This window comes from Hippoglossus hippoglossus, chromosome 7, assembly GCF_009819705.1.
Source record: "Hippoglossus hippoglossus isolate fHipHip1 chromosome 7, fHipHip1.pri, whole genome shotgun sequence".
NCBI classification, from domain to species: domain Eukaryota; kingdom Metazoa; phylum Chordata; class Actinopteri; order Pleuronectiformes; family Pleuronectidae; genus Hippoglossus; species Hippoglossus hippoglossus.
This window is the reverse complement of record NC_047157.1, coordinates 8,991,667-9,015,460: the sequence shown is the minus strand read 5'-3', so window position 1 is coordinate 9,015,460 and position 23,794 is coordinate 8,991,667. Positions and strand designations below refer to the sequence as shown.

Genomic DNA, 23,794 nt, shown 5'->3' with positions numbered 1-23,794 from the left:
AAGCTGCCATGAAACAGCAAGTGTTTCTGGAAACTGAAGCTCTGGCACAGAGGGGGAGAGTTCACTTTACTTTATAAGATAACACACGAGTAGATTCATCACGGCTGTAACACCGTACCAAACCGCGTGTTTTCCACTTGACTGCAGGTTTCGAGTACTTGTGGGATGCCATTATACATATTTTCTTTGGATGATGGGGAATGTCAGGGAATTTTACAAATGGGTCACACAGAGGAATACACAAAAATATATATCACATCTTGTTTCACATATTTATGGTATTTTTCAGTTGTTTTTCCTCCACAGCAACTCCAACACCACAGGCCTTTACTGAGCTGTAAACAAAATTAGAAAACCAGAGGGAGTGGAATCCCATTTTAGACCCAGAAGGGGTTTTACCATTATTATTATTATCATTATATAATTGTGTAAATGCCATGGCATGCTGATAGTCTGATGCCTTGTTCGCACTATCACCAGGAGATGCTCTGCTGAGGCCTCAGCTGCTCAAGACGCTGCCCTTCACCCTGAACAGACTGACCATCTCCCTCCAGCCGTCCCTGGAGAAGTTTGAGAGCCAGCTGCTGCAGCTGATCAATGCTGACTGCCACAACACAGTAAGACCAGGCCTCCATAACACACACCGCCTGTAGAGTTCATGCACACGATGATTAGCAACAGAGTTTTTCATTTGAGGCGAGGAATTGTCTTTATCGCACACACAGACACAGTCTTGTCTTTCTGTAGCTGTTAGGACACTCATTGACATAATGCATTTCCCAGCTTCTTACCCTAATCTTTAACACCACAACTAAATGTCTGGCCCCCTAACCCTAAAATAAGCCTAATTATAAACCTTAAAACCTTTGCACATCAACGGCAAAGTGAATATACGGCACTAGACTATGAATTATGACGCATCTGACTTTTCCCACTAAAAGTGACAAGATTTAGTGAATACATTATAAAGATTAATAAAAGCCTCAGGAAAAGATTGATTGAATCAACATCAAGTAATGATGACCAGGTGCTCCTTTTACTTTAAGTTAATGATGAATTAATTAAGGTCCTGGCAGTTTGAAGAATCGCTGCAACATTTGGAGCCAAGATCATATTTTTTCTTGAGTATTTAATTTGAGGAAGGTTCAGTCTGTTTTTTTGAACAGTCCCAGCTGTCCATGTTTGTTTCAATTTTCTTCGAGGAGTTGGGTCGCCTGTAGCTTTATCCTGACTATCCTAGACAAAAAATAACAGTGAGCACTGACTAAAGACAAATGTATTGAATAAATTGGTACATAAACTTTATATCAGACTAGGTAGAGGAGGAACTTTTTCTACATCTGCTACTATTGCTTCAAGATGTGACCTTGTCAACAACACACATTTTGGTTGGTTAGATGTGTCCATGTCAGAAGCAAAACTCACTCCAAGAAACTCCATTGCTGACGTGAAAACTTGCATTGATAGAGGTACAAAAAAAAAAACGAGTCAAGTGCAAACTGTGCAAATGCTTTAACCCTAGAAACCAAATCTTAACCCTCAAACAGCTCTATTAGGGTCTGAGGAACGAACACACACACACACACACACACACACACACACACACACACACACACACACACACACACACACACACACACACACACACACACACACACACACACACAAAAACTTATTTTAATTTTCTGATATAAAGGTACAGACACAGTTTCGATAACATTTCATCCTTCTGTGGTCCATCAGTTGACTACACTCCTCCAATTACAAATGGCCACAGTGGCCTCAACACTGGGCCAGATTATTCTCTGGAGCCCAATGCTTTCCTTCATCTTACAGTCTGTCCCTTTAGGGATGATAGCACAAGCCCTTTAACAGCTGCCGCCACAATGCAAGGACCATTCGCCTCCAACAAACTAAATGGAGCTTATCTGTTCTCTGCTCCTTTTTCTTGTCTACAGATACCCACATGGTTAACTGTAACTGACAGGTTCGACTATGGACTACCAATTACTTTCATAGTGACTTTACACAGGGCCTATCTTTTGAGTTCGGTCTAAATGAGATGTGTCTTTGGTGAGGATGATAATTAATATGACAATGCTTTCACTCTGTATCTCTTTCTCATTATGCCGTGACACTGTTGGGATGGATCCGCAAACCCAAACACAGATAACAGTTTGTTAAGTGGAGAAAGTGATGGTCACTGTTGTCTCTACCTTATGACTTTGTACTATGTGTTCCTTAAATAAATATTTGTTTTATGGAAGTGCTGGTGGACTGGGGCTTATGTAGATGATAAGTGAAGAATCTGCATGGACAGGCCTCTTCCAGAACAGGCTGGTTTACATCTATAAGGACTTGCAAAATCAAAAGAATAAATTATGACTATTTTATATTTTTCTTCATATTTATTTAATTCTAGCAAAATTCTATTTAAAAAAAAAAGATTTCTGCCCTTTACAGCTCCCACTCATGTAAAATAAAAAGGAAATTGTCCCTTGAGAACATCAAGGCAAAGGAAATAGGTCAGTCTTTCACTCCAATATATTTTTTAAATATGTGTGCACTGTATTTACTACAAATGGGAAAGAGGAAACAAAGCAAAATTCAATCATATTACCTTAATGAAAAAAAAATGTTCTGCAAAATCTTAAAGGCAGATTAATGAGAAAAGACATATGACATGATTGGAACTATCTTACAGTATTTGGACAATGACCAGTAAAACCCGTAGTACTTTTTTCTAGTTTTACCAGGTTTTGCATTTTGGCAAAGAGTAGTAGCGTTTCAGGAAAAAATATGAATGTAGGGACCTATTCTCTGTGCATGCAGCCACAAACCTCTGGAAGATTTTGATAAAAAAAACTCTAATCAGCTGGATTTTAGCTGCAATTAAGAGGGTGAGTTTGAAATAAAATCAAATTCATAAAAAATGAAAAAGGAGTAGCAGAATGAAAGTGGCAACAAAATAAGAGAATAGAATAAAAAAAAAGAGGACTAGGTTAGCATGCTCAAGTTAGTGGTCAGGTTATGCTCTCAGACCCAGCTCTTTTTCCTTCTGTTCCCCTTAGTATAAGTGTGAAATGTATATGTTGACCCACCTTGGGCCACTCTCAGATCCGACTGGGGGGGGGGGGGGGGGGGGGGGGTGCGGTCCTCTCATGGATCTGACTTTGCCTCCTTTTCAGAACTTGACCCCAGAACTGCAGGAAGAAGCCAGCTCTCTAGGTCCTGGCAGTCCTATTTAAGATTAGTTATATAAAAGGGAGGCTGTATTCTCCCTGATTTTTCAAGCTGTGCTGCCCCAATACAGTGAGTGTCTGATGGCTACCACCACTAAGAAGAAGCAATAGAAGAGTCTCTGGAAGTGCCCAGTGCAGATTATGTAGCCAAAAAAGGAGAGAGATGGATGAGTGCATTAATTAATAAATGGACACACTAGAAAAATCCTAATTCAATAAGAAGTTTGCCATTAAATCTGCTCACTCCTGAGAGAATAACCCCCACTGTCAGCGCCAGCCTCCAAGGAGCAGATAGGTTTTTGGTCTGATTACGATTTTATCATGTCTACTCCTCTTATTGATTTGGATTAGAATTATTTTTTATTTGAATATAAAAAAAAAATATATATTTTTAGAGCAGCAGCAGCAATATCTGTAAACCCAAAGTCACAGTCGGGGTCCAAAATTAACTTGTTGGTCCATCTGCCAATAGCTGCTAAGATGAAAATAATCACAGAAGTAGCGACTTGCCAATGGTGATTGCTCTTCTTATTTCATTCTTCAATGTTACAGGGGCGGGTGCTAATTTTGGGCCCTGGTCACAGTATAAACTAATATCGCCCTAGAAATGAATGTAAAATATGTAAAAGACATGCGGAATTCACAGGTTCAACTTTCACCAGGACCAATAGACATTCTTTAATAAAATTACAGCAGTTGGTTACATACGCATCCCTTTACCCAATTAATTACAAACAATGGGGTTGGTTCCAAGTTAGCCTTCCCTCTCCGCTCACACAGAGGTAAGTGACATGTTAGCGTGAATAATTTTCTCATTTGCGCGTTCACAGTTTTTTTTTCTTCTCATTTGTGAAATGTACTTTGAAGCCCAAGTTACGCAGATTAGTTAAATGTTCCAGACTTTTAGAACTTCAGCGGTATGATGACATCGTCACGTCTGCGGAAGGTGTTAATATATGCAGAAGCCAGCTTGATTGCAGCTTTTAATTAAAGTGTGTGTGTATTTCTGGTGTATGTAGTGTGTGTGCGAGAGAGAGTGAGAGACAGACAGAGAAAGAAAAAGAGAGTGTGTGTGTGTGTGTGTGTGTGTGTGTGTGTGTGTGTGTGTGTGTGTGTGTGTGTGTGTGTGTGTGTGTGTGTGTGTGTGTGTGTGTGTGTGTGTGTGTGTGTGTGTGTGTGTGTGTGTGTGATCTGTGTGTGACCTTTAAAAGTGTGACTCCAGCTGGATTGTCATCAAGCTGTCTCTGAAGTGATGCTGACACCTCACCCGCCACCTCTGTGTGTGTGTGTGTGTGTGTGTGTGTGTGTGTGTGTGTGTGTGTGTGTGTGTGTGTGTGTGTGTGTGTGTAGGTACTGTTAAAGGGTAAATGTGAACTGTGGTTGGGTAAAGGTTAGGGTTAGGCATGATTTAGTCATGGATAAGGTTTGGCATTAGGTTTTGGTTAGGCTATCCATAATGAATGGAAATCTGATAGCTGCTCAAACCCCTGTGTGTCTGTGTGTATGACTCCACCCTAGCGTGTCTTTGCCTAAATTGCTATTGAGGCAGAAATGCAGTGACAAAGATGAGAAGGAATGGGGTGGTGGACTAATGTACAGTGCAGCACGAGACAAATCCTTTATTCTGGCGGCTGGTCTGACGTACAGTCTTCACATAATCTCCCTTTAAGTATTTCTATTTTTAGTCCAGCAAACGATCACAGAACGTGGGGTCTTCTTTCAGTCCACTTTCCCTTATATTATGCATCCGGTGCCCTAGTTGATGTGCTTTTCATGTGAACTACTGGTGGAGTTACCTTTAATGCCATTCACTGCGAACTTTAATGAGCACCAGGCTAATTTCAACCATGGTTTTAACCCCCCAAAACACACTCTGACCTTCCGGTTTAAAAATGTAACACAATTCACTTAAAGGGGTTTCCTCAATGTGTCTGCTCTCCCCAAGTTTGAGTGAAGCCAGAGGCTACTTCACCTCAAGTGACCTGTAACAGCAATTCATCTATGCATCACCAAATAAATCTATTATTCTTGAAAAGAGTGCAGAGATCTTGTCAAAAATTATGTAACATCTTGCCTTGTGATCAAAAGACAGGGGAGAACAGAAGAAGATGAAGAGGAGGAGAGGAGCAGGCGAGGACCGTTGCCACGCCGCAGGCAGAACAAAATGCCTTAGGCTGATTTAATGAATGGAGAAAGACTCAAACAAAGCTGTAGGAAGTTTTCATTTGTCCTTAAAGAAGAAAACTGGGACTGCCCCAGTGGACATGGCACTACAAAGTAGACAAAGGAGGTTGAACATTTCCAAAATAGTCTGCATCTCGCACGTTGTTCTCCAAGGACGCTGAGTTTGGCAGCACCTTTAAATGTGCCGACCCAGTGCCTTCTCCTTATCATAATTAGGCCTGTAACTGCTGTAACTGCTGCCGTGCAAAGGCGCAGGGTTTAAAGCACTTGGCTCACATCAAATATTCATGAAATGCAGGTCTTCGTGATGACTGACGATCCGGTGATTAGATGAAATAGACTGCGACTGGTTATAGACTCTATAAGTCAGTCAAGACAGAAAATGCACAGTGGTTGAATGAGAAAAGATAAATTCAACTACTTTAAAAGTCTTAAGAGACTTTTTGTCTGTTTTTATCATACAGTAAACTTTATCGATTCCTTGCAGGGAAATTGAAGTGCCAGAATCAAGTGTCATTTATTGATTGCAAACCCTCAGGCCTGCATCATGGACTGTCAGTGCACTTGTTATGTGCTATACATCTAACACCCGCTTTTATGTTTCAGTAACACTTACGAAAAGTAATAGTTTTTTTCAGGATCAAAGCATTGCATGTATGGGACAAGTTTTCTGGGGTCCTAGTATTTGGAGATATCGTAATGATGATCTATGTAAATTTGCAACGCTTCGATAAGTACCTAGTAAGTACAGAACTAACCTAGTCCTTATAATCCAGTGTTAATCAGACTGATGTCACAATCTTACCAAGTGACATCAATGCTAAGTAGATTGTTAACTTACTTACTAACTTTGTTAGATTGGGTTATTAACGTCTCACTCCAGCAACTTAAACTTTAGTTTGTTCCTCAAAATTACATATTAAAATTGTGGCCTTAAAATGGCTTAAAATGTAACTCTGCTCCTTCCTTCCTCATTTTGTGACTGGGATTTATGAATATGCTAATATGGCCCCGCCCCTGCTCCACGTCTCCCCACCCTCACAGCACCACCTGCAGTTGAGGAGCCTTATCCAGCTACCGAGTCCCACCCACAAGTTCACAGGACTGGTTTCCGATACGTCTTTTCGACCAAAATTAGCAGGCATATGTGGTTTATTTAAACACGTGTGAACACACTGAAAAAAGGCTCCTTTTCATTCCCAGTTGAGGAGTTAGCCTCCCTTTTTTCTTTAGCTCGATGCGTCAAGCTTAACGTCACGGCAACTGAGAAGCTCTCTCACCTCTCTCTGTCGGCCAAATTTGTACGTTCACTTGGGTGACACGTCTCTATCGCTGCCGGTTGGAGCCGAAACCAATTAACACTTGGGTCTACTGTAGAGTCATTTATACTGGGAGCCAATTGTTGCAAATGTTAGTTGTTGAACTTTTTTCATTTACTCTACTGTGAAGGTGGTAATACTCAGCCATGTGGTTGACTGCTTATCAAGGGTACAAAGTTTTGCTAAAAATATGTTTTTTATCATATAAAAGGCACACGGTGGAAATGTTGACATATTTAAGAACTTGGTTTCTACCAGGCAGGGGTAGACTTTGAGCTCCTGACACTAAATTGAACAAAGCACAAAAGCAAGTAAAACATATAAAAACACCGCATGACCCCTCCGGGACTGCCAAATAAAAAACAGGCATATTCAGACCAAACAAAAATGCTTCCCCTAATCATCATCTATTTCCACTATATCCAAGCTGATCTCTAATCATCTTGAATATAGTGCTGTGGGTTTCTGAGACAGTCATTATGAAAGATGAGCACGGCTGAGATTGATTTTGGTTTCGACTCAATATTTGTTACCTCCTTTTGCAACTTCCTTTATTTATTCTCTTCTTTTCATGTTAAAGGACACAGCTGGTGTTATTCAGCTTTGTGTATTATCCTCAACAAATCACATAAAAAGACCAGAGAGGGGAGACAGAAAGTACTAACACATTGTTACCTCTTGTCCCTTCATAGAATTTGTTGGTAATAAGAGAATGTAATTTCACCAGCCTTATCCTGTACGCCTATTATATTGCAGGTCTGTTGGTAATCATCTCTGAACTAGACCCAGCGCTAAGAGTTTCTTCCCAGTTGAACCGACTGAGCTACAACATATGACGTTCTCGAATGCGCAGTGGAATGTGTTACACTTATAGGAAGGGTAATAGGAAGGCAGCAGTATGAGTGGGTTTGACTTGTATTTTGGGTTGTGAATTATGGGAGTGTTTCAGCAGTAGGGCAACAGTGATTTATCGGTGGAAGAGCTGTGCCAGTTAAAATCTGTTAAGGAGTAGGGGAGTGGGAGGATGAGAGTGGCATGCTAATGATGCTGCTAGTGTTTCTTGCCATGGATGACTCACCCTCAATATGGGGGATTTAACATCCACTGTGTGGGTAGCGGCGCATAGGCACACAAATACAGAAATGCACACACACACACACGCACGCATGTAAATTTGCAGATGTACCAAAATCAGGAATGTAGATGCCTGAAAGTCTGGGGAAATGGTATTAGACCATTTTATCCACAGTATGATCGTGGTCAAAGACAGTATAACATGAAGTTTGTGGTGCAGCTCTGTGTCCTGACTGTTGACAGAAAGCTAATAACCAGCCAGCATCTTCTATATAACTATCTGAGAGATATGTGATAGACACAGAAACTCAGAGAAGCAATTTTCTTTGTGTTTGCTACTTTTCAAAGGTAAGAGGAAAATGCCTGAGTTGTGTAACTTACTTGGTAATTGGCTTATTTAAACTCATGCGGGTCCTGCTTTCTCTTTGTCACACTCTCTTGCTCTTTCTCTCTCACACACTCACACAAACCAAGTCGTAACCCTCAAACAGCCCATTAAAAGTGTGTCAGAAAGTGAGGACCGGCCAAAATGTCCTCAGTCTGTAGGTTGTAGCCTCAAAATGGTCCTCACAAAGACATCTGTACATGTACACACACACCCTTGAGATGACAGTTGCCATCTGCAGAGTTATTATTAGTACATACAACAGCCTACACACTAATTTTACAATGTAGCGACATAACAAGACTTCCTGACCAAAAGCAACAGTTTTATCAATGTCATACAGAAAAGGAAATCTACTTTGTTAAAAATATGAAACACCAAAACCAGGTGTTAGCTTTTTTTTTTACCTGTTATAGCAACTTTTGCCAGCAGTTTTATTTTCAAGGACTGAACAACTGAATAGTAAAGGGAAATAACAATCCTGTAGGCCACAGCAATTTCATTTTACCATGACAGAGATTACCTCTGCTGGCCAACCACAAATTAATGATGGTCTGGTTTAATGTCATGTTTTTATGAAATTGCCTTGACGTCCTCATTGTTTGTGTTTCACGCAACACTGTAGGTGTGAAAAACATTTGAAAATTTCCCTTCAAAACTGTTTTCCTTCCGACATTATGCCAGCAGTGAATGTGTATTGAATTGATACTTTAACCCTATTGACTTCATTGCAATAAAATATTACTGAATGTTAATTATTTTTTTTAGCTCAGGTGGATATGATATTCCAGCCGGATTGATTTACTTGTAGTTTGTTCTGTTTATAATTGTTGCCTGTGTTTGTCCCTAGCAAAACTGTGAAAATGAAACCCTAATACTAAACAAATAAATTAATTCCTGCACACAAGGTTTGTGTGCACTCACACAAATAAGCAGCTACATGCGGCTGGGCAAATAGATCTAACAGATAATCAAATATAATGTGGATAATCAAAAATGAGGGGGAACATCATCAGTCATACTGTCGAGATAAAAAAAGAAAAGATGTAATTAGGATCGTGTGAATTATTTTGGTGATAATATATTTCAGCTGAACTCAGTCAGTTCCTCTTTCTAATGAACATGACAACTTTTTCCTCTCACTGTGTTATTCATGTTCAGCTAAAAATGTGCAATTGAATTTGCTTTTACTCCTCCCTCCTCTGAGTTCTTCCTTCCTCCAAAGTATTGGTAAAGCATCTATTAGCTTTACGCCGTCTAAAACCATATCTTCGTTCACTCATTACGAGATACACAATAAATATTCAAACTGTTTGCTTCAAAGTAAGTGGTAAATTGAGATGCTGCAGACTTTAGTTCTGGGAAATTAAAGTAATCCTTCTCCGTGATGTGGCACTGCTTCCTCCTGTTTCCACTTCCTCCCTCTGGACAAAAATGAAGTTAAAATATCCCAGCGTTGGAGCCAAAGTATGCAGAGTTGTATTCGAGGGAAGGAGCGTTGGTATCGAGGTCCTGCCAACACATGCACTCAACCAATTACTATAGCATCAAATAAACAAAATAAAACCAAACCTACTGGAAAATGAGCATTGAGACACATCAGTGGGATGAGAACTAACTAAAATGACGGATTAGAAAAAAAAAAGGACGTGTACTCTGACTTCTTAATTTGGTCCATGTCCTGTCTACTAACATGGAGGAGGCGGGGTTTTCCACCTCTACTGCAGCCAGCCACCAGTAGGCGAGCAAGATGATTTGGCTTCTTCTTTGGGGAGCTGTGCTGTCTATCTTTATATACAGTCTATATGATGCAAAGTGGACACCACGGATCTTGTTCCCTCGTTTGGGATCATTTTGTTGTTTGACCATGTGTAAAAAAGGTCCCAGTTAAAGTGAGATGCACAAATAACATGGTGCAAAGACAATAAAGTACACTAGGTAGCAATTAGGGAGGGATTTCATGCACGACTTTAGGCTATCAGTGAGTAAACTCTAACGGCTGAAGAGCATCTCACACACTTTAAACACACTTACCTTTCTGATGGTAGAACTGGCAGGGCACTGGCCTGACAGTCGCTTCTGTCACTTTCTGTGTGTACAAGCGACACTGAATATCGTCTAGAAGAGACTGTCTGAAATTGTGTGTCATTATCCCCTTACTCAAACTATTATGGTGCCTTCCACCACTCTAATAGCGGCGGCTTTGACTGCAGTGACTCTGAACAGCTACTTCATATCACTTCTGTCTTCCCATGTGGTCAGATGACTCATCGGACAAAGTTTTTCTTTGGGAGCAAACCTGCACTTTCTGTCTTTTTGGTGACCAAAGGCTGATAGAGAGGTTTTTCCAACTTTGAACTGAGACAAAAAAGTATTGTGGAGACTTTATGGCATGAGAACGGTCAATGATCAACTTTTGCAATTATTACCTCTGCCAAGGAGGTAATGTTTTTGTCCGTGTTTGTTTGTTTGTTTGTTTGTTTGTTTGTTTGTTTGTTTATCAGGATTATGTGAAATCCTGCCTAATCGACTTTTTGAAAGAAAGACATTTTGTGGAGGGGTGGAGCCTGACCCAAGGACAAATCTATTACACTGTGGTGTGGACCTGGATCAGGGAGTGAATCCAGGATTTTCTTTTTTTAACTTTCTTCAAGATATCAAGATTGGGCCTTTTTAAACATTTTCGTTGATTTCTCAAAGAATACTTCATGGATCTTGATGGCAAAAATCCGGCTTGTTTATGGGGACTGATATGTATGAGTGTGTGCAGTTTCCTACGCAGATCCAAATAAAAGTCCAGATCTAGTGAATATAAATGTGGTTTCATGAGGGGACGATTGGGCCTTTGCAGAGGTATGCATTCTCATGAGTTGAGCGGATCTTTGTAATATTGTTTTGATCAATAAATTATAGGTCTAGACATGTTACGTGTAGTATACAATAAGCTGGAAAATACTAGACAGTTTTAATCTAATTTTCCCCTAGACCAAGGTAACATATTTAAATGGTTTCTAAATCGTTTTGTCCAAAACTTAAAAATATGGTGGCCACTGTTTCTTGTGACATTTAATAAAATATTGATATTATGTAAGAGTTTTCAGACGTCCATGTTTGAACTTCTAGTCTTTTTGTTCATCATTGCCACTAAACCTTGTCACGACTGTTCCTGTCACGACAGTGATTTTAGGGTCAAGACCGATTTGCTGTCTTGAGCTTCATATGAGAGAGTTTGCTGTCATCCTTCCAGCACAAAGAAATAACCATCAGAAACTAATTTGTCCTCTAAAAATCTACACTTATTTTTCTCAAACTTGTACAATGAGGCAGCTGCTGCCTGCTTTCCATTTCTCTCCCAACTGCTGTTATTTCTAAACTTGCTCTAAATGACTTTCTTTGTATTTCCAGCAGTTCCATTTGATTCAAATGACAGTTTCCCCAACTAAATCAATGTTGCTTACTAATATTTCATCTTCACGACTCCGTCTCCCACCACCTCCCCCTGTGGTTGAACTGGTAAATTGAATCTAAGAGACTTTTTGTTGTTAATATTTGACAATGTTAATGCCATTTTCAGGTGTGAATACTCAAGTCAGGAAATAATCTCCCACCTCTGTACTTTGTCATTTTGTTTCAGATATTATATTATATTGGATATTTTTGGATTTATTTTAAAAAAAAGGGAAAAAACACCCTCATAAATAAAAAAAGACGTATGTCTGAGTTAATGCCATTCATGTTGAATGGAGTCAAATACAAACTACAACATTTTTTAAAAATATATTCTTTGGCTTGATCTTCATGCACTAATGCATGCATTAGATCGGTGGTCGCCAACCCGTCGATCGCGATCGACTGGTCAATCTTGACAGTCTTCACTGTCGATACTCTCTGGACTCACAGGCTGCGGTTGTTCCGCTGATCAGCTGAGGGTCAGTTGTCTGTTGTTCACACTGGCAATGTGTCTGCTACTGGCGGCGGAGCTGCTGGTATATCTACTGCATTTCCTTCAATACACGTTGGATTATGTACTAAACTAAATGTCAGGACGCTACGGTATGAAGACGTGCATCTTCCAGTCTTGGGATAACAATCAAAGCCCCGTTAGAGCAAATTAATGGATTGAGAAAGTGAAATGCTGGAGTGCTTTGTTAATGTGCTGTTAATGTGTTAGTGACATAGGCAGTTAAACATTGTGGTTCACAGCAGAATAAACAGAGAAGATGTTGAATTTATGTCACAAAGATAAATGGTTGCAACACTTTCTGTATGCGTTTCAAAATAAAATCACTCCAGCGTTTCTGTTGACGCCAATCCATTCATTTGTTTAAAAAGTTTTTTTTATTGTGAAATATAAGCAGGAGCGGAAGATGCACGGCTTCATACTGTATAGTACTGGTATTTATTTGAGTACACAGGAATATTTTCATACAAGGAAATAGTGGTATTTATGGCGATATTCAAGGCAAAGCCTATAAAAACATTGTGCTGCAGTCGTCTGCAAAACATATTGTTGAACTTAAGCTGTAAATATGAATTGATATTAATGTGAATGTTGTCCATTAAATAGATAAAGTTGCATATCTGCCTTTCCTTGTGTATATTTATGCTTGTACATTCAGCCTTTAACAGAAATTGCAATTTTTTTTTAAATATGACCCTCCTAAGTGGATTTTTTGAACGATATCGAAGTGGTAGATCTCAGCTTACGTTTGGAATTAAAATGTGATCTTGAGCTAGCAAAAGGTTGGCGACCACTGCATTAGATGCATAATCATTTATGGATAATGTTGTTGCACTGGCTTTGATACATATATCTCTTTTTTCTATTTTTCCTCCAACAGGAAATGGATGGTTAAGCACAATGTTTTGTTTCCCTTTCAAGACACCCACACTAGGGTAACTTGTCTAATTGAGAGACAAAAAAAAAACCCACCACCAACTCTTCTCCTACAATGTCCTGCTTTTGTTTACTGTGTTAACAAAGCTGTAAAACAAACCGCCTCCAAGAGCATGCAAATCAGTTTCATTCTGCCTCCCTCTTCCTTTTCCTGTAATGATACAAACAACATTTAGGCATATTAGCTTCGAAGAAATCCTGCTTTTTCTAACCTCCGTGTCAAGTGTACAATATGCTTTTGGGGCCATGTTGATTGCTTACACTGCTGATGCCTGGTTTAGTGATTTTAGAAGCAATATCTTGCGAAACATGACAAATGTGACAGAAGAGCAGGAGAAAACAAGCTTATTTGTGTGTGGAAAAAGAGAAAGACACACCCTCGTGTCACCGGTGCGCTCATCACTCCGAGAAGTCCCTCTTCAATGACTCTGGAAATGGAGTATAATTTAACTTGGGGGCCATTTCATTGTTCCCTTTAAGCTTCTTAGCTCTAAAATATTCATATTTCAGGCGAGGGAGGAAGAAATCTGTGACGGCAGCAGACAGAGGCGAGGGGGAGAAGAAAGAGGATAGTGAGCGAGAGAGGTGGAGAGGAAGAGAAACTGACAGAGTGAGAAAAAGGAGCAATAAAATAAATGAAAGGGAAATGCAGAGGACGGGAGTGAGGAGAGGGATGCAGAGAACAGAGAGCAGCACTTTAACTGATGTTCTCCTATAAACAACTTTCTCCCTGTCTTTCTTTTATTTTCCTTCTGAAGCACTTCATAGCAGACCTGTCCAACATCAGGCAAAGCCACTTCTCTGTCATCTTCCTGCATCGGAACAGGAAAAGGAGAGTAGACAGATTGTGTAGGACACAGTCGTAATTATAATCGAGATGTCGTTGGAAGCAGTTATTTACAGATATCCTGTCGTGCTTGTGCTGCTGCTCTCTGAAAGGGATAACTTTTTTGGATATAGGTCAATTAAAGACAATGTAATGATTTGCTAAGAAAAACTGCACATAGCTCATTTATACCAGTTGTATTAAATATATTTAGCCCTAAAATAATCTTAAGTAAGATTGTCTGTGTCCAAGGCATGGAATCTAAAATAAATGTGTACATACAGGACACTGTGTAAAATATGGAGAAAAAAAGGAAAAAACTAAGTGAAAATGGGAAATGTTTAAGTATCGTACATTATGGCCTTTCCAAGAAAACAACAACGATACATAAACAAAAGTTGAGATGAACAAGTCTTGGCTGGAAAGATGTCTTGTGAGAAGAGGAGACAGATGTTTGATGACCCATATGCATGAGTAATTGTTCAGGTTTCCAGGCTACGTGAGATCAAGATCAAGACCTGTGAGAATTATATATAATGCACACATGATAACAAGAGAACTCAGTCACACAATGTTCTCAGTTAACTGTAATATGTAAATATGAATATGTGAATATGTAAATAAGGAAGAAAAAAACATGTTTGTGTCTATTTTCTAAATAGTCTGTTTTTATATAGGACAGTTTCAGGTTTCTTTTTTCTTTTCTTATTCACAACACCTAATCTCAAGCGTGTGTCACTATAGGGATTCAATGTATGCTGTTTGTTTTTCATCATTTTCTCTGGTGATTACTAATTATGCCACTTGTCACGATGCATGCATTGTGGATGTGGTTGAGTCCCCGCATTTAAACGTTTGATGTGCTCTCCTCTGTGAGGGTCTTAGTATTAAGACTTTAGTCTTGGCACTCGTTGGGCAAATGTTAATTGAATGGAGCCTCAGCCTACATGTGATCCATCTGGAAGACGGTTACGTAACACTCCCATAGCCAAATGAGAGCTGACGTGATTCAAAACAAACTATACATAGAGCGTTGCATTAGTGAGTCACCGTGTCCTCTTAAAAGGTCAATAAAAAGTAAACTTAAACAAAAGACAGTGTAAACACAAAATACAGCAGGAGATGAAACGAGAGGTTTGACTGGTTTTAGCCTCTGGGGGGAAAGAGGAAGCGTTTGGGGTTATGATGAGATCCCTAATCTTCCATCCACATCACTAAAGATAAATATGATACATTGCTGAGCACATATCTGCCATTGCCTGTAAGTGAGAGGATGAGCAACGATAACAAGAGGAGGATAAACAAGGAGACAGATAGAGGGATGCAGTCAGTCAGTCCAGAGATGTAACATGAGGAGAGCAGCAGTGAGCAGCAGTGTATGTGGGATGCACAGTAACCAGGCAGCCTGGGCTGCTGCTCCTGCTACTGCTGTTTTTAAAAAAGAAAAAAAAAGAGCTGAATTGATATGCTAATATGATTGAGAAGGTGTGGGTGGATATGGAGAAGGTTTTAAGCGGTGAGAGGGAGGGAAAGAGAGGATGACAAGAAAAGAGAGAGGGAAAGAAAGGGAGAGTGGGAGTGAGACATGTGACGGAGAGAGGGAAGTGAGGGAAGTAAAACAAATGGGAAAGAGTGGGACGAGAGGCGAGTTGAGCTCGGCTCTGCACAGGGGGGAAAGAGAGTTTACAGTCAATCACTGAACAGTATTCAGTCAGCTCTGCATTAGCAGCAGCAGCTTTGGTGTGGCAGTCTCTACCAGCCACTGTTGACACATTGATTTGTTTATGAAAACATTAGTGAACTAGCTCATGCAATACATTTTGAAAAATGAATTGTCATATCTTCCATAAATGTCATGAAAGTGTAATTCCATTACAACCTATCTGTGCAGTTATATTTCATTACAACATTGTAGTTGCCATCTGAGATCCAGGAGCATAGACATTGTTAACCCCCAACAGGTCACAAACACTAACAGTCAGAGGATTTAAAAGAGTAAAACACTACAGTTAGATTGTCTCAACCTTTTTAATAATAAAGTGACACCAAATGTGAAACCGAAAATTTGGTAATAATCAAATACCCAATAACAAATGTTACCCACACGTCAATCTCTGGCTATATCACCTGACAACGAATTAGCTTCTGGGGGCAAGGGCATCCCTTAATTATAATATTATAATGACCAAGCTAAATTAAATATACATCTTTTATCATCCTCGTCATTTCCTGATCATTTTAAATATGATGCAAGGATTCTCAAAGACATTAGAGAATCTTAAGATGTCTGATTTGCTATATGGCTGCAAGTATCTGCACTAGCAAACAGAGTGTGTGGACACCAGGTTTAAAACCATACAGTGAGAAGGAAAGTAATATTTCCAATGGTGGAAATAGACTTTTGAAATGAATGTGGAATATGTTGCTGGTACTTTTGTTGCAGCTCATTACAGATGTATTGGTATCTGGTTGTTAATAACACCTGTCTTCTTCTCAATGATGTTTAGAAACAGCCTGGACCCGAAGGGACACAGAGGGCAGTTGTCATCCAGGAAAGGAGGCTCCATGTCGGTGTCCACAACGGCTGGTGTTTCCTCGACAAGCCCCAAGTGGTGGTGCTGGAGCCCCTGGCCTCAGGAGGCAGAGGGCGAGCAGACAGCACCTCCAAACAAAGCACCCTAGACAGGTGAGCAGAGGAAACACATGCTTATGTCTACAGTGGAGCTGTTACTCTAGGTTACATGAGATTGCAGAGCATAATTCAGTCGTTATACAAAATCCCCAGTTGTGCAAAAATATTTTCAGCAGTGCTTATTTTTAATGATATTTCATCAGCCCCCCAGACGCAGGTACTTCTGAGGATAGACAAGCAGAAGGGCAGAAAAGTTTATGTAATAAAGTCAGCAAAACTGCTCGGTTGCAATGAATATGCTATTCTATATTTCTGGAAAAAGAACACCATTGTATCTTAACTTATTATTACCTGGTGTCCATGTGCTTCATATTTTCCTCCTGCTATATATTTGGTGTCTGTTTCCCTCATCACGTGTAGGCAGTGAAGGGCAGTTATTTTATCATATGGGAGGACAGGAAACATACTGTCCAGGTTTGCTGGATGAGGCAGCGCTCCACCAGGCAGATGTATCAGCTCAACCCCTTTTCCTGCACAACTGCTTCCGTACAGGACAGTTAAAAGTTTGATAAATATGCAGATGTTGTGGACTCATATGCTCCAGTTTTATCCACGAAAGCCATTCTGATACCTAAACTCAGGGTACTGGTTGATAATGAGTACCACTCTGATATATTTTTAATATTTTTGATATTTAAAACCCTCTATGTGTAGTAGTGGTTAAAACCTTTCTTTTTCTGCGTAAGGTAATGTGAGGCTGTACATACACATACATTCTTAGATGCATTCAAAGATCCAATTTATTGTTCACTTCATAGATCAAACATTATGACTTCATCAAATTCTATCAAGTGTTATCGAAATTTATAAAGCAGACAGCCAAATAGGCTTTGTAAAAATACACAATGTCTTTAACAGGTTAGCTGGTTAACACACAATAATATTTGAAATGCTTTCTTTCAGGAACAAATACATTATGTTCATATTTCGTGTGTGACTTTGTTAGATGTCCACTGACCTTGCTCAAATAATAAAAGCTGTATAGCTGATAAGGCCTCCCATGTCCTAACCCAACCGCCGCCTCATAAATTACATCCTATCCCACAGCATACGCTCTCCCACCCTCATAAAACAGCCTCCCAATACATTCCAGTGCATCTTAGTGCTTCATAACCATTCAAGGAGATATCACTCCACCCCAACTGCTCCATGAGATATTGGGTGAGAATTTCACTCTTGCATTACCATGCATCAGTGATCCTAAATCTAATTTTATTAGACGGATGAGATTCTTTCAGTGAAGTGAATCTACTTTCACTGAATCAGACTGTTTGGTGTCGAATTACATTGTTAAGACATGCCCCTTTATTTAGTTAAATTTGAAGTATCTGCAGGTGGGTCACTGGGGTTTTCCTAATTGTAAAAAAGCCTGATCCCCTCAGGTACTTTATTTTTTGTAATGCATTCTTCTCTTGGAATACCACCTGTCAAAAATACCCCATTGCACCATGTTAACTCACTGTCACAGCAAGACGTTTCCTGGTTAGAAGTCCGGTTCGGCCACGGGTCTTTCTGTGTGGAGTTAGCATGTTCTCCCTGTGTCTGCATAGGTTTTCTCCACCTTCCTCCCACAGTCCAATGACATGCAGACTGGGTTTAGGTTAATTGGAGATGCTGAATTGACCTTAGGTGTGAATGACAGAGTGAATGGTTGTTTGTCTCTGTATGTTGCAACATTCTGATGACCTGTCCAGGGTGTACCACGCCTCGCGCCCAATATCAACTGGGATTGGCTCCAGCATCCCACCACGACCCTCAAAGGATAAGCTGTATAGATACTGGATGGATGTAACTGTAATTTCAATCGATGAGTTGTCAGGGTGCATCAGTGAGCCATTGAGCAGAACAGCTTTGGGTGAAAATAGTGTTTAGTGTGTAATGCCTCTAACACAAGCATATTTCTCCCAGTCGCTGATGGGGAGAGTATATCACAAGAAAGCATTCAATTACGCTGTCATGCTGTCGTGTGGATGATATTTACACATTCAGTTGAGCTTCAGAATGATATAGTGGAAGGTTTGAGATTTGGAGGAGCTCATTAGCAGCTGTAACAAAATACAATTAGATGAAGCATTTAAAATGCTGGTCATGTTTTTGATACTTTACTGTGCTTTAAATCCGTCTTGCCTTAGTGATGACCACCATGAGGGGTGTGACAGTAGCATCTGCAAGATACCAAATAGGTTGAAAGCATAATGGTGTGCACGTACACGTTTGTCCGGTGGCCGCGGCTCAGGAGGTAAAGTGGGTCTTCCACTTATCGTAAGGTCGATGATTTGATTCTGGGCTCCTCGAGTTTGCATGTCCAAGTGTCCTTGGGCAAGACATTGAATGCCAAATTGGCCAAATTGTGTGAATGGGATGTGTGGGTGTCAGACAAAGCAAAGACTTTATGAACGTGGGTGAATGTGAATTGCAATGTAAAGTGAGGCCGTTGAGTCTATTTACTCTTTACATGCTGTCAGAAGCCATCGATGGCAGACACGCAGGATGCATTTTATGATACTCCTCCACACTTTCTCCTCAATCTTAAGTAATACCTCTTTTACACCAAAATCAGCAGGTATAAACAGATTGTATTCTACGCTGGTAAAGCCACAAAAGCTTAAAAAGGGCCATTTACTCCTTTCCTATGGCCAATAAAGGACTTCTCCTTCCTGTTATTTCCCTGGGTCGTCATGATCGACGTCACAGACGCACAGACAACTGAGGTGCTTTCTCACCTTGCTGTCTTGCCAGTAAAATATGCCACATAACGCAACAGATGACTCACAGATCCTCTTCTCAATCAAAAGGTATTGTGTTTGCTGCTTCAAATGAGACACTATCTGATGTGCTAATTATGTGGATGATTAAGTGTTACTTGCATGGGAAAGAGTGCGCAAACATGCAAATGCATATTCAATACAATCACATACAAACCAACAATCAGTGCTCAATTATGGTATTATATGAATAACAATAATTATCACTTTCATCAAGCTCATACTGCCTCACGTCGAACTGTACGTTCTGCGTCTCTGTTTTCTTACCAAAGACAGTGCTTGTCTAGAAGTGGTTGGGTTTATGATAACACCAGTGTAGGAAGTAATGAAGTTGTTTAGTTATTTTTGATGCTACCACAGAGAGTCGACAGTCTGTCCTGCTTGTGTTATGCCTGGTGCTTTCAGACAGCCGAGAGAAAGAGGGAAGAAAAAAGAAAGAATCTGAAGTGCTCGCCTGTTCCACTCCCCAGAGTGTCCATGAAGCGGCAAAAGAAAAAGCGCTCTGCCCTACCTCATGACACGCCAGCGGTCCGCAGTATGCTCCCGCCTATGGTGTATGTAAACTGTGAATGACGAATACCCACAGCGCTGTTCCACGGCTCACACAGGAAGCCGGCGCTTGCCAGGGAACATTTAGCAAACGAGTGTAAATCCTCCAACACATTGATTTTCCTTTTCCTTTTAATAAAAACATAAAAACTGTATGAAAAGACGAAGACCCTTGGCATTTTATTGACAAGTTGTCATTTTTTATTATGAATAACTTTAAAGGAGACACAATATGCTTTTCTCGCTTCTCTTTCCTCTAGTGTGTATGTAGGTTTTTTGTGTATGAAAAAGATCTGTAAATTTCAAAGATCCTGAAACATCTCATCAGTAGTCCAAAATATTTTGCCACATTTTGCTACAGTTTCTGGATCGAACAACATGTACTTGCTTGAAACAGTGTGCAACGGGCTTCGAGGTACATTTTCTGTCGTTTGGTGGGTGTGTCAGAGGTGTTGCCCAATCAGCATCGAGTGTATATAAACCCATACGTATTAAAAAGACAGTGTACACAATGGATTCTAAAGTTCTCTACAAACGTGGCAGGTGCTGCTTGGTGTTCGCATCATTTCAGGGTGTTAGGAGCAGCTATTTCAGACGGAAAAAGGAGAGACTGTAATATTAGGTGTATTTTGAAGTATTAAACACGTATTTAAACACGCACCCATGGCCTCTACCTCTGAGGGTTTTTTTCATGGCCTTCCCAGGTTCCATAGTTGTACCACAGTTAACATTTAAATAATTGTTTTGCTGCTTTTTTTCCCGGGCTGAACGCAGTCAAGGGAAAGTTGTTGACCAATCACAACATAGTTGGCTAACTAGCCAATGACAGCAGACTGGGCCTTTTTCGGGAGGGGGGGGCTTAAAGAGACAGACGCTAAAAGAGGAGCTGTAGCAAATAAGAATTCGGGATCTGAATGTGAGCATAATATGTCTTCTTTAAGGCGTCCAAGCAATAATATTAGTGTCCGATCATAGCTTCTTTTCTTTTGTCTGTCTTATAACACACCCTTCACTTATTATATGTGTGCGTCTTCACTCTCTCCTCAGCTCTGCACCCTCACCACTCCCTCAGATTCTTGGCCTTCGCAGCAGCCTGGAGCTCAAGATGACCAATCATCAGGCCATGTCAATTGTCTTCCAGCTGGAGCATGTCTTCTCTGCTCCGATTGGGCGCGAGACTATGGTAAGAGGGATGCACAAAAATAAATATTAACCCTCACTCAGGTCCCAGCCTGAAAATCCACCGAGGAGAAAGAAGTCGCACCAACCTGACTGATCTTTTCACTCATTTTAAAGTTTGAAACTCAAACAGATCTTTAAAGGGATTGATGTAGAAGAACACCCCAGCAAACACACACGTTCACTCGGCTAAATTAAGGAACCAGATGAGAACAAAGCAAATCATGACGATTTAACCCAAACTCATTCTGTCTCTGATCCCACCTGTTCATCCACACATTTGTCATGTGGAGGGTTCTCTACGTCTTATTGTGAGGTCCTTCATTCAAAAAGCTATTTTTATTGAAGCCTGTTGTCTTAACTGACAGCTGTCTCAGCCAATCGCTGTTGCTGTTTGTCTCACACCACCTTTTTGTGCAATTAAGGATTTGCTGGCCCCAGTAAGTAACTAAGTGGCAATGACTAGTAAGCTTTAACTCCAGGGTCTAAAGATCTTTACACACTAGGGGCTTTTTTTCCTTGTGTTTAATATTTGACTTATTTTTCTCATCATGACAATTTTTCTGAGCTTTTCGGCTGCAAATAAAGCCGGCACACAATCACTGTACAATACAGTAATTTAAGCCATACGACAACCTGCAGGCAGACTGGCAGACGCTTCTCTGGGTGAATAGGATCCTGGTATGATTCACTGCCTCCTCAGATGCGGCTCTAGAATACGCAGCAGGACCTCAACTGTCCCACAGACATCCTCAACTCTCTGCAGAACTGGGCCCGTGGTTGAGCTACCGACCCTGTAACTCTTCTTCTCTTTCTCTAACTTGCATTACCCACAATCCCCCCTCTCTTTTTTCAAGTGAGGAGAAAAAAGAAAAGAAGAAGACAGCTGAAACCCCATTAATTCAAAATGGCCTTTGTCTCACTTTGTGCAATATAGTGTTTGAAAACATACATTTTTATTGTCCTTCTGTTGCCTATATTTATTTTTTATCACAACTTTTATAGCGTTAATATAATGATGTAAAGCATTTTGTGGCTTTGCTCCGGGAAAGGTGCTACACTAAATACAATTTACTGACTTAATTACTTAAGATCTTTATCACAGGATAATGTTAAATCCATAATTTCCTCTAAAGAATGAGCTGCTGCAAATAAATTGTAAGGTTTATTGAACAAGTGTTGAAACTCTCACAAATGTGCGTCGCTCTCAGTGTGAATTGTAGTTATGCGAAATATTCACAAGCAGATATTTCAAACTTTTGCTTTGTTTAGTCGTCATGTCCCTGGTGTGTAAAGGCCTCAAGGTTAGAAGATGCCCGACGCTGTACACAAGTCCCCTGAGGCAAATTTGTGATTGTGGTGTATTTAAATAACTCGACCTGACTCTATACAGCCTATGGGCATCACCACTTAATTCCTGTAGGTCGACTGTACAATCATTTCTGTCAGTGCTGGCGCGGCAGCTTTTTCAGGACAAACTCAATTTAAATATGTTGTCTGACATGACTGACAATTGTTCTCAGTGTAAAAGCTTTCTGCTATTGTTTTTCTATTCAGAGTGAGTCAAATATGATTTTCCGTTAGTTTTATAAACTTGTCAGCTTTGATAGTCAGCATGGTACCAATGAACTAACGTAAACTTAATCGCAAGATGAAAAAAAGTCAATAAAAAAAATGTAGCATTTTTAAATAAGGCTTTCAAATGTCAATATATGTTTTAAGCCTTTGCATTGGCCTCAAACAATCCAATACATATCAAGTCAGATGTGACTCTGACTTTAATGTCAGAACTGAAAATATATTTATATTAATATCTGACATTGAGGAGAATAATCCACCTCTAACAACACATGTCACGCTTCTCATATGTGTTTACTGTTTAATATTGTGACAACACAAGCAGCTGCCCAGCAGCCAGAGCTTTGCTTGAATACTATTTTCCTGTTCTACTAGTTTTTGGTCAGTACTGGTCAAAACACTGAGGTTCAATACCCAGACCTGTGTCTCATATCAACATTCAGTCAGTCCGTGTAATTTCCCCTCACTCTGCAGCAGACTAATAGATGATGGTGAAGAGTTTTTCGGGCCGTCTGTCATTTAAAGTTGACCCACCCTTTGTTCTGATTGGTTGATCCAATATCCTTCAATTAGGTTTAGGCTTGAATCAAACATTTTATAATTATCACTGATTGTTTTTCAGTGCCAATTTTCTAAGAGGAGGATTTAACATAAGTGAGATATTTGTTGTAGAACATATCGATATTATGTGCAGCTCATAGCTCAGAGTTTTGTGTGATGATGACCAGTAAATGGTTTTTCAGAGACGTGTCAGAAGAGTTTAAAATCATGCTAATGTGATAGTTTAATTCCAATTTGTGCTACCCCTGTCTATCTGAATCAAACAGACCAGCAGCGAGCACCTGTTGCACGCTGACACAGTCAACACATCCGCGGGGGGAACAATTTCCACAGAAAGACTGTGGTAATTATGTGCGTGGGCGAGCCTTCAACACTTAATGCTTGCCAGGGCTGGGCTCTCATTGTGTGACTGCATGTTGTCCTTTACACAAGCAGGGGGTCACACGATCACCAATTAAAAGCAGCAGAAAAACAAGCAGCCACTCGGTCATCATAGCGCTGCGGTACATTTGCATTAGTGTATTCATTCGTTCTTTTCTTAGT

The 23,794-nt window shown here is 40.2% G+C and overlaps 1 protein-coding gene across 2 annotated transcripts in view; it reads left to right on the top strand.

The window, feature by feature from the left end:
• nphp4 (nephronophthisis 4) overlaps nucleotides 1-23,794 on the top strand; it is a 159,743-nt gene that overhangs the window by 40,577 nt on the left and 95,372 nt on the right. For both annotated transcript variants that reach the window (XM_034590207.1, XM_034590208.1), the window contains exons 6-8: nucleotides 481-617; nucleotides 16,435-16,613; nucleotides 20,981-21,116. In XM_034590207.1, the coding sequence (XP_034446098.1) occupies nucleotides 481-617; nucleotides 16,435-16,613; nucleotides 20,981-21,116 (452 nt within the window). The remainder of the gene's footprint in view (nucleotides 1-480; nucleotides 618-16,434; nucleotides 16,614-20,980; nucleotides 21,117-23,794) is intronic.